Source organism: Musca domestica, unplaced genomic scaffold, assembly GCF_030504385.1.
Source record: "Musca domestica strain aabys unplaced genomic scaffold, Musca_domestica.polishedcontigs.V.1.1 59, whole genome shotgun sequence".
NCBI lineage: Eukaryota > Metazoa > Arthropoda > Insecta > Diptera > Muscidae > Musca > Musca domestica.
Genome location: NW_026712362.1, coordinates 2694326 through 2709037, shown reverse-complemented (window position 1 = coordinate 2709037; position 14712 = coordinate 2694326). Strand labels below are relative to the sequence as shown.

Sequence of the window (14712 nt, the reverse complement as noted above, 5' to 3'; positions counted from 1 at the left end):
AAATGAACATTTTAAATATTTTTTCAAAGTTATAAGGCCACAGAGGGTTCCATAAGGTGGGCTTATGTTTAAGACTTTTGCAACTCTATTCGGAGTTTTGATAAATTGGATTAATTTTTTTCTAGAAGAAAAATGCTGGGATGTCTATTGTGAGACATACAAACAGGGATATCTCAATTAAATAGAATCAAGTTAGAAAGAAGTACAAACGTGGGGACCAACAACGCGGTCTTCTTAAACATATGCCCAAGGGTTTCAAAAATCTATCAAAATTTTAAGAATATTTTCAATGTTTTTCAAAGATCTATCAACTTGGAATTCCCAAAGCTATTCAAAAATTTACTTTTAAACCTCGTCTTAAATTTTTAAAACCATCCACCATAAAAAAATCTATCAAATACTATTTAATCTCATTCAAAACAATAATTAAAAAAAATCTCATCAAATTCAATTAAAAATTTCGATTTATTTTACAACAAGGTTAATCACAGATTGGTAAAACTACAATAAAAAAACATAATATTAACAATTTATTGAATATCAAAATCGTTGAAGCCACCTCCACCAAATGCCACTAAGAACTACTCGACGAACTTTGTGCAGACAGAGCAGCACTTGCACTACCACTGCTGGCAGCAAATACTTGTTTCAGATTCTTAAAGAAACCCCAAACGCGACTTCCAATCGACCCAATTACCTCCAAGAATTTCAAATCGGTACTTTCATTTATCATTTCACGTTCCTCTTCCGTTTCAATGGCCGGTGAAGTTTCATTTTCCATCATTTGGCCATGCATAGACAACAAGTGATGGCGTTCGGGCTTAACGTGTTCCGTGTCATTAAGGGCTCCATCTCGTACGCTGTTTACCAAATGGCGTACCGATTCCAAGACCGGTATACTTTGTTTTGAACGCTGCCACATGGTCTCATTTATTTGAGACTCATGTTGTTCATTGGTCGGCATAACGGCGTCCAGGGTATTGGCCTGCAACTCGAAGAGATCATCTGTGTCGGGGTTTTGGAAAATATCATTGTCTTCCACACGTGTTTCCTCCTGAAGAGCGGCATTTTTAGCCACCGTTGCCATCTTTTCCGCTGGCGGTCTTCCCAAGTTGTCTAAATTTGTCTCTAAATTTTGTACAAATCTACCAAAGAGTTGCTGTAGGGCTCCACGCATTTCAGGATTCTCCGCAGTTAGATTGGAATTGAAATTTTCAAAATCAAAGCTGGAGAATTCATTATGATCCCCCGGCTTTTGGGATTTGGCCAATTTACGTTGATGCACATAGCTAACAATGTGTGTTGACTCCTGACTGGTACTTGGGGTGGCTGGCAGAGCTTCGATGTGTTGTGGCACGAGTAGCTGAAAGAAATGTGTGAGTTATATATTAGTATTTTTTTAAACATTTTGAGAAGGGTTTTACTAAGGGACATCTTTATGGCGCCTATGTTACCAGAAATGTCTTTTGAATACATTGGAGGGTTGGTAGCTACTTTGGGGCTTTATGAAGAAGTAAATACGATTTTAAGAAAGGTTAGTTATAAAAGTAATTTGAATTATTTAAGAATATGTCCGTGTCCATACAGGAACCTACAAATGCGACTTTTAGGAATCTCAATGATTTATAAACGTGGCTTTTTAAATAGGTTTTCCAACAAACGTAGATCTTTCATAATTTAATTTATTTAATAATTTTCAAGGCCATAAAACCCCAAATAAACAGGAATTTTGGGAATTTCCAAGGCTATACAGAGATCTATAAACGTGGAATTTTGAGAATATTTCTGGGGCTATAAGCAGATCTTTAAACTACCAGTTTAAACAAACAAACAGACACCTTTTTAAAGATATTTTCAAATCTTTGCTGAAATTCATTCAAGTGGCTATTGATAGCTGACTATCAATGGCTCTGAAATTTTGTAAGATTTCATTTCCATAGAATATTTTATAGATAGGATTGTATAATTGTAGTTGCTCATTTATATGCAATTAAAGAATCTATGAATGAGCTTCGATGTAATCTCACGTTAAAAAAAAAAAAAAAACATTTGTGTCTTTTGAATACAAATATCTGTTAATGTTGGGTGAGGTTGAGTCTAATACGTTAAAAGCGTTGTGCTATAATGTTATTGTATTGCATAAGATTTTGGAAATTTTCTGATTAAAGGAAAACGCAATGTCAAATGAATGGAATTGCAACCCAGAATGAAGGCAGTCAAATTAGATATGGGATTTAAAAATTAATAGGAAGACATAAAATGATAAAAACAAAACAAGTGAAAATATTTAGAGGTGATGTCCACAATGGAGATATATAAAAAGTAGCTAAGTTCGGCCGGGCCAAAATTTTAAAGAACTTAAAAATTTCAAAAAAAAAAAAAAAAAGAAAAAAAAATAGAAAAATAACTCTGACATGATATACGAATTTTTTTTCCATGTTGTTGTAGTACCCATGGTGCAATAAGGAGGTAGAACAGCTTCGTGAAACTACAGAAATACAGCACTGAGACTATGTCCGTTTCCTATCAGACTCATTTAAAATTATATAATACAAGTTGTTTTCATTTTTTCCTAATTTTTAAAATTAGTTAAATAGCATGAAAAATAAACGAAATGCCTGGTAGAACCCATTACGAACTTCAATTACGAAATTTGAAACAATTCTGGTAAAAAATTTCGCTAAATTCATCAAAATGCCGAATATTGGGAGGTACCGTTATATGGAGGCTATACGAAGACTTGAACCTGCATAGACCATTTTATGTCACAGACTATAGTACCCGTTACGAACTTCAAATACGAAACAGTTCCGTTGAATATTGTACCTATATTCGTCAAAATAGCGAATATTGGGGGCTATACGAAGGCCTAGACCAGCATAGAAAATCTTTTGTCATAGGCTGTAGTATCCATTACGAACTTTAAATACCAAATTTGAAACAATTCCGGTAAAAATGTCGTTAAAATCACAAAAAAATAAAAACCGAATATCGTGCCGTTATATGGGGGCTATACGAAGGCGTGGACCCGCACGGATAATTTTCTGTCATACAGACAATTTTTTGTCATAGGCTTTAGTATCTATTACGAACTTTAAATACCAAATTTGAAGGAATTCCGGTGAATAGTGTCACTTAGATCACCAAAATACCGAAAATAGGAAAGTACCATTATATGGGTGCTGTACCAAAACGTGGAGCTACATGGCCCATTTTCAATACCAAAAGTCCTACAGACATAATATACATTTGAGTAACATTTTATCAACCTACTTCATTTCGTTCGGAAGCTAGAGTGATTTCCACAGACGGACGGACATCGCAAAATATGTACACCTCAAATATTTTGAGGTGTTACAAACGAAATGACAAAATTAATATACCCTCCATACTATGGTGGAGGGTATAAAACACAATTATAGAACAGTATAACAAACAAAATATTTAGTAAACCAGAAATTTGGGCTCAACATTTTATTCCATAGACTTTTTGGTCAGTCTCTGACTTAAAATGGTCTAACTCTCTGTTATAATTACGTAACAACAGAATTAGATCCACCTGAGACTCAATTCTTGTTTCATGAAAATAAAAAAATCCTTGTGTGAAATGGAAAAAGGAAAGAGGGGTCAAATAAAGAAAATTATTTTCCACTTCCGTCCTTCATAGAGTAAGAATTCAGCATCTGGTGTCAATATTTTGAGTATGTTATATCCTATATTTATACTTCTATGTCTTATATTCTTGGATTGATACTGGAAAATGTTTTATTAGTCCAATATAAAGTTCTTGTTGAAATTAGGTTAGCTTATCCATACTACAAGCACTCAAAGCCTTATATTGGCTCTAAGTTCCATTTGAGGAAAAACCTTCACTTTTTGTAAGATGCTAGGGGAATAGTAATTAATATTTGAATGTTCTTAATCCAATTTTTTAAATTTTTTTGAATTTTTGAATCACGAATGGTAAAAATGGCAAAACTATCCCATTATTGCTAGTTCTGTTCCCAAAACTTAGTAAAATCTACTTATTTTGCGTTTTTCCGACATGATAATGGAAAAACGGTTATTGTAGTAACATTTCACATTGTTGCAGGTTCTAGAACAGACCAAGGCCATGGAATAGACACTTTTAGGCACAATAATTCTTTTCTTTAACTTTCCTTTTTTAAAATTACGAATGCTTTACATTTTTACACAAATTCAAAAAAAAATTTCCAAATTCTTAAATTTTATTGTCAAAAAGGTACACTTACTCCATTTAACACTACCACCACTGACCAACACAATATTATTCTTAACATTTTTTCTTCTTTTTTTTGGTAACCGTTCAAGGTCATTCAATGCTTAGACATAAAATTATTAAACCAAAAAACTCAAAATGTGTGATGATCGCGACCCACAATTATTATTAAAGTCAAAGTCGTACCGTATCCGCCAAATAGTCAAATCAAACTGACCGCCAACCGTTTTGTTTTCGTCTATTCGAATTCGAACAGAACAGTGAAGAATTCCAACAATGAATTGTTGGTCGGACCGTCATTTTGGATTTGAGCGGGCAATTAATATGCATAATGCGTCCGTTTACACCTCTAAAACGAAATGAGTGATGTGGGTTTGTGCGGGTGTATGTATGTCTGTAAAGTTCATGTTTATTTTGCGCAGAATAGTTTGTCAACGAAACTGCAATAAATTCTTTAGGTCTGAAGTGATGACTAAGACTAAGGATGGATGAATGGAAATGGCTAGAAGTGTGTGGTCAAGGCGTAATCTCTGTTTCGTTGCGAAAAGATTTTGGGGAATATTACGGGAATGAAGAAAGAAAATGTATTTTATTTTGACTGTTCAATTTCGAAATGTTATAGATTTATAGTAAAGGAAGAGGAGGTTCAAAAAATCCATCTGCCGATTATCTATTTAGAACAAGAAAAAAACGTTTAGTTAGGCCAAACATATAATAACCATGCGATAAGGAAAATATTGTTCTGTTCCAGAACCTACCAGTTTCTCACCTTTTTTCGAAAGAGAAAATGGGTTGTCTTAGTAAAAACTTACATTCTTGCAGTTCTGGAACAGAGCAATTTATTAACAAGTAAAAAAATTAAGTTCTGCCGGCCGAACTTTTAATACCCTCCACCTTTGAATAGAAAAATGTTATATGAAAGTATCTGAATTTAAACTGTTCTACTTTAAAGTACAAATCCCAGTAAGACCTTGTGGATAATGCTGTTAAACTTTTCAAAAAACCATAAAGTGGGTGAGGCCTTTGTATGGGCACCATACCAAAACGGGAACCTCTATAGACAACTTTATAGTTCAAGAATTGTGATCTACCAAATCTTCTTAAATACCTAAATTGAAACAATTTCGTAGGTAAATGTGACTAGAATTATCAAAATACCGAATATCCGTAGGTATCGTTATATGTGCGCTATACGAAAACGTGGACCTATACATACTATGTTCCGGCACAAGAGCTAGAACCCATCACTAACTACTCATAACTATTTTCGGACAAATCCGAGGAAAAATTTGCCAAAAATTATCAAAATACCGAATATCGGGAGGTAAGGTTAAATTGAAGCTATGCTAAAACGTAAACCTATACTTAGAATGTTTCACCACTGGAGCTAGAACCCATTGTGACCTACAAATGCTAATTTTTAGACAAATTCGTAGAAAAATGTGGCAAAAATCATCAAAATACCGAATATCGAGAGGTACCGTTATATGGGGACTATACCAAAACGTAGACCGATTTTTAACATCAACTATCCTAGACACAATACAAATTGTTCTGCCAAATTTTGACGCACTACGTCAAATAATGTGGGCTGTATCGTGGTTTCAACAGACAGACAGATGGAAATCGTTAAATCGGTAATAGATCCACTTTAAACGACATAAAATTTAAGGCTGGTTACAAATATAAATAGATGAGACGCCCTTTATACCGTTCTTTAAATGGTCCCCTGCTATGAAAGCCGTATTAAATGCCTATCGCACAAAATTACCTTTCTACCACTACCTATGTATATAAATTCTATGATAATAACGCGTTCGCTATTACTTCGAGCTGATCGACTGCCGTCGTCAAGTTTACAAAATTTGAACTTTTCTGTTCATAACTAAAATAAAACGGGCTTATCCGATAAGAAACAACCGAAAGTTCAGTCCTCTGGATTTACAATGGAGGAAGAGTATGTACTCCAATATTTAAGCCGCAGTGTAAGCACAAAATCATCGGCACTTTTTTACGCCAATGCCTTCATCATCTTCACAATCTCCATGTGGTCTTTCTGGAGTATCCACAACTTGGACTTGTTGTTCAGGGCAATCTTCTTCATTCTTTTGCCTGGTGTAAGATTCTACCTAATGGCAATGGCCTATAAGAATATAAAATTCCAACGTAAGCCCACAATTGTCATACGTCGCGAAGTTGTTACTCGTCTCATTACCCCTCAAATGGGTGATTATAAGAAAGTGACCCGCAAAGAAAAGGAAGACCAACCCTTATAGAAAAATAACGTAGCTGACTGTGAAGAAATCATCTATTCCATTTTCTACAACAATGCCTTGTTTTTGCCCATCACCTTCTTCATTAGATTTTCCTTGTTGAGGAACTCTGCTCCCTTGGTGAACTACTTATATTCCATTGGTTTGGCTATTGAGGCCTTTGCCCTTTTCTCCACCATCACATAATCCAATTAGTAAGAGAACAGTACTTTGGTAACTCTTTGAGGTCTCTGACGATTATAACACAATTAATATGACCTCCACCTTGCCGGGAATGCACTCATTACAAATATGCAATAATTCAAAAATACTCTACACTTCCTACAACCTTTTCATATTTTCACAGCAACCTAGAATATTTCGGTCATACATTTCAAAATTAATTTAAAAAATTTAAAAAAATTCTACAAATATATTTTTCTTTTCGATTTCGGCCTCTTTTTACAAAATTTTACGTGATTTTTTTCAAATAAATGCTAAACAATGCGAATATTGGCCAATGTACGACCCATTCTAAAGGTAAGGATTCGAAATTAAAGGGGATTTTAAGAAAATTCTCAAATTTATTTTCTATTCCAGTTCTCGAAAGGTATAACAGGAACTTTCTGCCATGGCCATCATCAGTACACATCGCTGGTCCAGGTTTTGCAAAGCAAACGACTATTTAATAATGTCAATATCAATGGCCCCAGGGAGTTGACGACGTTAAAATGTAAAGAAAATTCATGGAATGAGACTCCAAATAAATATTTGGGTATAAGGACACATATGCAAGATGTTGGTGGGGTTACGAAGGCAATATCGATGTCAATAAGTCCCCGGGAATTAGCCAAGAAGACAGCTAACATGATAACGCCTAAACTTCCTACCAAAGAAAATGGTAATCATTCAAGGGATATGATTCTAAAATCATTAGAAATGAGTAAAGAACATATCCAAGCACTTACAAATTCAAACAACAACATTATTCTTTTGGAAATTGAGACTGTAGAATTGAATGGCTTCTTACAAAAATATCACAAATACTACGCCGTTCTCCACTTTAAATCGGGAGATCGAAATTTATCCCATTTTGAGGACGAAATTATGGTAAAGACGCTTTTTGGAGCATTTGGTAGACATTACGAACAACAGCACGCCAGATATTTGGACATGAAAAATCACGATAATACAAACCATTATAACCTCAATTTTTCACGGGGACGAAATTTGCTTCCAATTGGAAACTGGAAAATTCATATATTTGCTTGGAATCATAATAGGAGCTTTGAGATCTTAACTAAATCCTTAAAGCCCTCTCGTCATTCAAAAATAAATTCAAATTTCCTCCAAAATTGTATTCCATTTGGTTACAGAACAGACGGAATGTCAAATAACAAAGCCGGCCCTGGAGTTACATTTCGCAAATATTCCACAGATTCATCTTCAAATAAATTTGCACCCCAACGCCATATTCCCAATGACGTTACCAAATCTAAAATGGTTTACTACAACTCCCCATTTGTCTTGGAACTATTAGGCGGTCATAAATATCCCCTTAGTCATGATACCTATCCCAAGGCTGTCGAAGAGGCCAACAGGCGAAGGGCGGCCTTAAAGTTCGCACACTCCAAGAACAATATCTTAGCTAAAAAAGAGTCAGACATAACTTCCAATATTGACCCCAGTAAACCAGTGAATCTCCTTGGCGATAAAGGCAACAATACAACAAACCCTCCAACCAGCCCTTCAAAAATAAGAGATAAAGGCAAACACCCAAGGAAACAAGCTCCAACGGGTTGTGTTTCTCCAAAATGTAAAAAGGAAGATCCATGTTCCAACCTAGGACCCAATAAAAATAAAAAAGTTGCGGACAAGGGCAATATATTGGGGACTGATTCCACGCACCCCTTAGCAAGTTTAGGATTTAGAAATGTACCATTGAATTTATCCAGTAATAAAACCGGAAGTGGCCTTTGCAATGGCTGCACTAGTTTTAGTGGCAAGGACAAAAATAAGCCTGGAAGCAATCCACCCAAACCGGGAAATTGTTCCAAAGATAAAGGAAAATCCAAAAAACCAGGATCATGCAGCGAAGACGATAAGCCTTATCAGCCGAAATGCAACAAAAACCCCTGTGACGGTGATGGAGGAACAAAACCCCAATCACCCTGTGCCAAAAAGAAGGAAGATCCCAAAAAGGGTCCCTGTGGAACGGAAAAGAAATTAGATGGCAGCAGCAAACAACTCAATAAGGGACCCCCTAAACCATCAGGACAAAATGAGAAAGGCCAAACAGGCCAATCATGTGCCCAAAAGAAGGATAGTCCATGCTCAAAGAAACCAAGCCCCTGTGACAAGAAAGACAAATCCAAGAATGATCCTTGTGCCAAGAAGAAGGATCCTTGTGCCAAGAAGGATCCCTGTTCTAAGAAAAAGGATCCCTGTGCCAAGAAGAAGGATCCCTGTTCAAAAAAACTCAGCCCATGTGGCAAAAAAGACAAAGGCAATCCCTGTACTAAGAAAGAAAAAGATACTTGTTCGAAAAAGCCCAGTCCATGTGCCAAAAAGGATAAACCTAAAGCCAAACCTTGTGGAACAAAGGACAAAGCAAAACCTTGTGGTGCAAAAGATAAACCCAAATCCGAGAAGCCATGTGCTGGTCCTTGTAATAAAAACCCACAAAGTCCCTGTGGAAAGAAAGACAAACCAAAGTCGGATCCATGTGCCAAGAAACCTCCCAATCCATGTGACAAAAAGATAAGACCCCAAACGGAGACCAATCAATTTCCCTGTACCAGACAAAAAGAAAAGAAAAAGGGCAACACTTGTGGTAAAGAAAAAAAGAGTAAATCACCCTGTACAGGACCCTGTGCAGAGAAGAAGAAACCAAGCAATCCCTGCAAGAAAAACAATCCTTGCAATAAGAAATCAAGTCCATGTGGCAAAAAATCAGATCCATGTGCAAAGAAATCCACTAGCAACTCAGGATGTTCTCAAAACCAACATCCTTGTGGTAAAAAACCTCGAGATACTAAGCCCAAATGTAAACCAAAAGGAGATCAAAACAAGAAATGTTATTCCACAGTTGCCGGAAATGTAATAACTCCCAGTCCGTCGACATTAAATAGGAATTTCCACTGCTTTAGTTTCACACGTCGTTATAGCGATTCAAAGAGTAAAAAGGGTGCAGGTGACAGCAAATGCAAGTTAATTCAAACCAAAATGCCTGCCCATCGTCAAATGGAAAAATATCATCAGAGACAACGTCCCAAAGATGGCCTACGTTCGTGTTATCCAGCCTACGATATGGATTGTCCCAAAAAACTGTGTAAGGATCCCCGGAAAACTGCCTGTTCAAGATTTAATCATTTGAAGGGAGAACATAAGAATAGTGGTGGGAAGAAATAGGCAAGAGATTTGGACTATAGGATTGGCGAAATTGGATTTCAAAGCAATATTTAAAGAAATGAAATCGGAGTGGGATGTTAGAGGTATATAAGTCGTCTAATATGAAACCTTTTCCAACTATACCGCCAGCAAAACTTAAAATCGGTCTGCAAATATTGGCATATCAGGTTCAGCGATTGGAGAGCACATTAAAGCCCAAAAACAAAAGGATCTGAAAATACGTTACACGGATGATCTATGATTATGCCATCCCGCCCATTATCCCATAAAATATTAAGGATTCCGTCTAAACTGCCTGTTCGAGATCTGGAAAAAAGATTGAACCCCAAATAATTTATTAAAACTATTCTTTTCAGCAAAAGTCTTTCCTTGGAAATTACAAGTTATTGTGGGAACGAGACTCTGCCAAATCAGAATCCATGTGATATAAGAAAGTAATTTTGAAACGACAGGATATTGTATGCAAATGAAGGACCTATCTAAGTTTGAAAAAAACGTTTATTTCAAAATTCTGAGTGGATAATTATTAAAAAGGTCAATATTTTAATATTTCCATTGTTTAGAAAATAAATTACATGTATATATTTAGAAAATATTATTTTTTTCTTTAAATCTTTAACATTCCATAGAGGGAGATCGGTTTGGCAGATCTACTAAAGATAGGACATCGATTCACAAGTCTATCGTTAAGCTGTCTTCTTTCTTTTTAAAATAATTTATTTAATTTATTTAGAAAATATTTTATAAATATGTCCTTTAAATTGCCTCCGATAGATTAAGATTAAGGGTGCTTAAAGGGTTCCTTAAGGGTGCCTTTAAAAAGAAGACCCCCTAAATTATAATTTTTTATTTAGGTATTTATTAATGTTATCTCTTATTTATATGTATTTATTTATACATTCCTTTGGTCTACTTTTGATATAGAAATTGAATGGGTTTCTAGAAAGTCTTCCATGGATAGTTCTTCTATAAAGAGAAATTAAGGATAATTAAAGATAGACCAAACTTTCAGCTACTAAAAGAGCTTTCTGTTTTCGAAAGAGAACTTTCTATGATATATTTATTTATTCATTAATGTGTAAGCTTTTTTATTCATATTAATTTATTTTTTATTCTTTTATTTATTAATTTTGATTAATTTCCAACATTTTCTATTGTCCAACAGATGGCGCTAGATACACAGTATAATTGTTTGGTTATATGGCAACCCCTGGCAGTCTTTCTCGAGTGTAAAAGAGAGGAAAATGTACTTTCTCTCTTTCATTACTAATTCTTACCGTTTTTGATCATTAAAAACCTATACTTTTGACGTTTTCCTGTTCCTTCATTCGTAAATAACACTTCATTTTGTTCGTATTCTACTGCACGTGTTACATTCTGAGAGAAAAATATAAAATAATTAATTTTTATATAAATAAAGAAACATTCGAACTTTGAATCATGGGAAAGCTGAATGTAACCGTGTTGCGTTATCTAACGAAGGAGGATTTTCGTGTTCTAACAGCCGTAAGTAAAGGAAAACTTGATTTCAAACTACAACCCACCCATATTTTGTTTTTCTTGCTTTCCAGATTGAAATGGGCATGAAGAATCACGAACTGGTGCCGGGACCATTGGCTGCAGCCATTGCCAATTTAAAGGCGGGAGGAGTACATAAAATCCTCAAGGAATTGTGCAAACACAAACTGTTGTCCTATGAACGTGGCAAGAAGTGTATGTATTCCATTTGTTGCCAAAACAAACAGTGAATTATTAACTCCTACTTTTCATTTTGCCCTTTTTGCAGATGATGGTTATCGCCTAACCAACACTGGCTATGATTATTTGGCCCTTAAATCGTTGACTCTTCGCGGCTCCGTATCTTCGTTTGGCAATCAAATTGGTATTGGCAAGGAGTCCAATATTTATGTTGTGGCCGATGAGGAAGGCAAACCAATTTGTTTGAAACTACATCGTTTGGGTCGTACATGTTTCCGTAACGTCAAGTCCAAACGTGATTATCATGGACGTCGCCATAAGGCATCATGGTTGTATTTGTCTAGGATTTCGGCCACACGAGAATTTGCCTATATGACGGCATTGTATGATCGTGGTTTCCCGGTACCAAAACCCATTGATTTCAATCGTCATTGTGTTCTCATGGAATTGGTTAATGGCTGGCCAATGTGAGTTTAGAAACAGATTGTCCAAGGGGTTAAAATAATTTATAATTTTATTGTTTTTTCTAGGACCCAAATCCATGAGCTGCGCGATCCCGAACAAGTCTATGATGATTTAATGAATTTGATTGTCCGTTTGGGTAACTCTGGTGTAATTCATGGTGATTTCAATGAATTCAATTTAATGCTGGCCGATGATGGCAAACCAATTTTGATTGATTTTCCACAAATGATGTCCACATCCCATGAAAATGCTGAATTGTAAGTATGAATCAGATTAGAAAATTACTTTTTATTGTGTTTTAGTTTTCTTCCAAAAAAGGACCAAAATATGGATTGAGATTTTCTGTTCACGAGTTAAAAGGCACAAAGTTCTTCAATATTTTAGTGTTTCCAATGGGTACACAACTATGTAACTTAATGGACAACCCTTTTACGATCCAGTATAGATTCAAACCCCTTAAAAGGCTTTCTACAGACATAAAATACTTAGAACTGATTTTTAGTGAATTTTTTGGAAAGGTTTTTTGAAATAGAAGACCTATAAATGACCATAGATTGAATATTGAAGTATATATTAAATTGCCTCTTTGCATAGAAGTTTTTTAGATTGTGAAAGAAAGGTCTTCTGAAAAAGGTGAAAAAGGTCTTCTTGGATACATTTGAGAATAATTCAAACTTATACATTTTTCATTGTAAAGCGCTCCTGTTTCCATTAGCTGCTCAACTATACAACTAAATGGACGGCAATTTAAACGAACCAGTATCGACACAATAGTCATTTAAAGGCTTTCCACAAACAGAAAATCTCGAGAATGGTAGAAGAGTTTGTAGGTCTTTTATGAATAGAATACCCTTAAAAAGTCCATGGACAGAATTTCATTCGAATATACATCAAATGACTTTCTTGGGATAGAAGAGGCTCAATGATAATTAGATTATAAAAATCTCAACAGGTATGAGGTTCTTAAAATATCTTCAAGGATACCTTTAAGAATTCTTAAATATCAATTTTTCATGACAGCTTCTGTAGATGAAAGACTTTTTAGAGGTACTGATTTCTTTAGACAAAGAAGAATCTGAAAATCTTACGATGAACCTAATTTCCCACGTTTGTGTTGTTTGAAACTAAGGAAAATCATGATCCTGATTTTCTTCGAATAGGAAAAACATTTGTCTTAAAGGTCTAAAGGACTCTCTTTTTTTGCTATCCAAAAATATCCAATTTTCATAAATTTTTAAACTAACCCCACACTTCTTGTTTTTTTTTTCTCAGTTTCTTCGAACGTGATGTTAATTGTGTACGTGAACTCTTCCGTCGCAAATATAACTATGAAAGTGAAGATTATCCCAAATTCTCAGATCTGAAGAGAGAAGATGATTTGGACACAGAGGTTCATTGTACTGGATATGGTTTTACCAAAGAAATGGAAAAGGATTTGCTACAGGTATTTCAGGAAAAAATCAGCTAAAATATATTTCTAATAACAAAGTGTTTCTTTTCTCCCCAAGGAATATGGCATGATTGAAGAGTCCGATGAAGAAGAATATGAAGATGATGAAGATACAGTACCCAAATTGGTAGATGGGGAGAAGACAGGAAACAACTATACAAACGATGAGCTCGATGAATATCGCCAACAGTTGGAAAATGAAATTAGTTTTAGTGAAGTGAAAGCCTCGAGCAAGGCAGATGATTCTATAAGGAAGTACATTGAATCGTGCACACAATATTTGGGTAATATTAAAATTGGACCTGAGGTTGATATACCAGAAAATATACCAACACCCAAATTAATTGTGGAACAGCAAATGGCAAAGAAAGAAAAAATAGAAAACACAGAAACCAAGGAGGAAAACACCACAACTGCCAACGAACCCACGGCCAATGATAACGATTCCAATAAGGCTGATCATGATTCGGACGCCCATTCAATGAGTTCCAATGATTTGGAAACTGATAATGTTCCCGAATTGGCTGACATAGATCCCAATTCACGTATGTATCGTTTGAAAATGGTCGAAAAACTTTTGAATGATGCCCGTTCACAACGTTCATATTCCACGACTGCCAGTACCATTGCTCCCTCCGTTATTACGGATCGTATTAAACGTAATATGGATAAAAAGGAGAACATTGAAATGCGTAAACGTTGTGTGGCCAAGGGTGAGGCGAGTGCCGTACATCGTCATCGTAAAGAGAATAAGAGTGTTGTCAAAGAATATGCTGGCTGGGATTTTTAATAATGTTGATATATTCTGCTTATTTTTAGTTTGTAGGAAAATTTGTATAATTGTATTAAGAAAATGAAAAAAAAAAAACGAAATATTTTTTGGAATAAAAGCTTATTTTTACGAAAATAAAATAATATTCATAAACTAAATTGAATGGTGGTTTGCATTTTTTTCGTATAATAAATCCGAAAAATCGGTTAATTAGCAATATTTTTACATTCTTGGAGGTTCTGGAACACAGCATTGGTACATAATATTTGACACTGGCATAATGTATATGTGTGATAATTATTTCATCTAAACCTTTCTGTGGTAATGTTTTTGATTTACCCGGTTATGAGTGAACATCTGTAACATACATATTTACATATGAATGTGCATAAAGTATGTTTTATATTTGAACTCATTTGTTAAA

General features: G+C 35.1%; 3 protein-coding genes and 1 pseudogene across 4 annotated transcripts; 3 read left to right on the top strand and 1 right to left on the bottom strand.

The window, feature by feature from the left end:
• Positions 1–446: 446 nt before the first annotated feature.
• On the bottom strand, positions 447–4502 carry LOC101893205 (uncharacterized). The gene is made up of 2 exons (XM_005183995.3): positions 4254–4502; positions 447–1363 (listed from the first exon to the last, which is right to left on the bottom strand). The coding sequence occupies exons 1-2, from the start codon at positions 4335–4337 to the stop codon at positions 575–577; spliced, it is 873 nt and encodes a 290-aa protein (XP_005184052.1). The 5' UTR covers positions 4338–4502; the 3' UTR covers positions 447–574.
• Positions 4503–6132: 1630 nt separating this feature from the next.
• Positions 6133–6708, top strand: LOC101893863 (translocon-associated protein subunit gamma-like; annotated as a pseudogene).
• Positions 6709–6878: 170 nt separating this feature from the next.
• LOC101893366 (uncharacterized) lies at positions 6879–10385 on the top strand. Of its 2 annotated transcripts, none has more exons than XM_005183996.3 (2): positions 6879–7032; positions 7093–10385. In XM_005183996.3, the coding sequence occupies exons 1-2, from the start codon at positions 6997–6999 to the stop codon at positions 9901–9903; spliced, it is 2847 nt and encodes a 948-aa protein (XP_005184053.1). In that variant the 5' UTR covers positions 6879–6996; the 3' UTR covers positions 9904–10385. The 2 variants fall into 2 exon arrangements, with proteins under 2 accessions (XP_005184053.1, XP_019892492.1); XM_020036933.2 differs by having other exon boundaries at positions 6907–7014.
• An 850-nt stretch (positions 10386–11235) lies between these two features.
• On the top strand, positions 11236–14391 carry LOC101893533 (uncharacterized). Its single transcript, XM_005183997.4, has 6 exons — positions 11236–11409; positions 11475–11616; positions 11690–12068; positions 12132–12323; positions 13339–13510; positions 13575–14391. Exons 1-6 carry the CDS (start codon positions 11344–11346, stop codon positions 14304–14306), a joined length of 1683 nt encoding a protein of 560 aa, XP_005184054.1. The 5' UTR covers positions 11236–11343; the 3' UTR covers positions 14307–14391.
• The last annotated feature ends 321 nt before the right edge of the window (positions 14392–14712 follow it).

Excerpts from the sequence above, each read along its gene's own strand:
- LOC101893205 (XM_005183995.3), bottom strand. The coding sequence starts at position 4,337 with ATGACCTTGAACGGTTACCAAAAAAAAGAAGAAAAAATGTTAAGAATA. Across the intron at positions 1,364-4,253 it reads TGGTGGTAGTGTTAAATGGA|CTACTCGTGCCACAACACAT; the intron begins GTAAGTGTACCT and ends CATTTCTTTCAG.
- LOC101893366 (XM_005183996.3), top strand. The coding sequence starts at position 6,997 with ATGCGAATATTGGCCAATGTACGACCCATTCTAAAG. Across the intron at positions 7,033-7,092 it reads ATGTACGACCCATTCTAAAG|TTCTCGAAAGGTATAACAGG; the intron begins GTAAGGATTCGA and ends TTTCTATTCCAG.
- LOC101893533 (XM_005183997.4), top strand. The coding sequence starts at position 11,344 with ATGGGAAAGCTGAATGTAACCGTGTTGCGTTATCTAACGAAGGAGGAT. Across the intron at positions 12,324-13,338 it reads TCCCATGAAAATGCTGAATT|TTTCTTCGAACGTGATGTTA; the intron begins GTAAGTATGAAT and ends TTTTTTTCTCAG. Across the intron at positions 13,511-13,574 it reads TGGAAAAGGATTTGCTACAG|GAATATGGCATGATTGAAGA; the intron begins GTATTTCAGGAA and ends TTTCTCCCCAAG.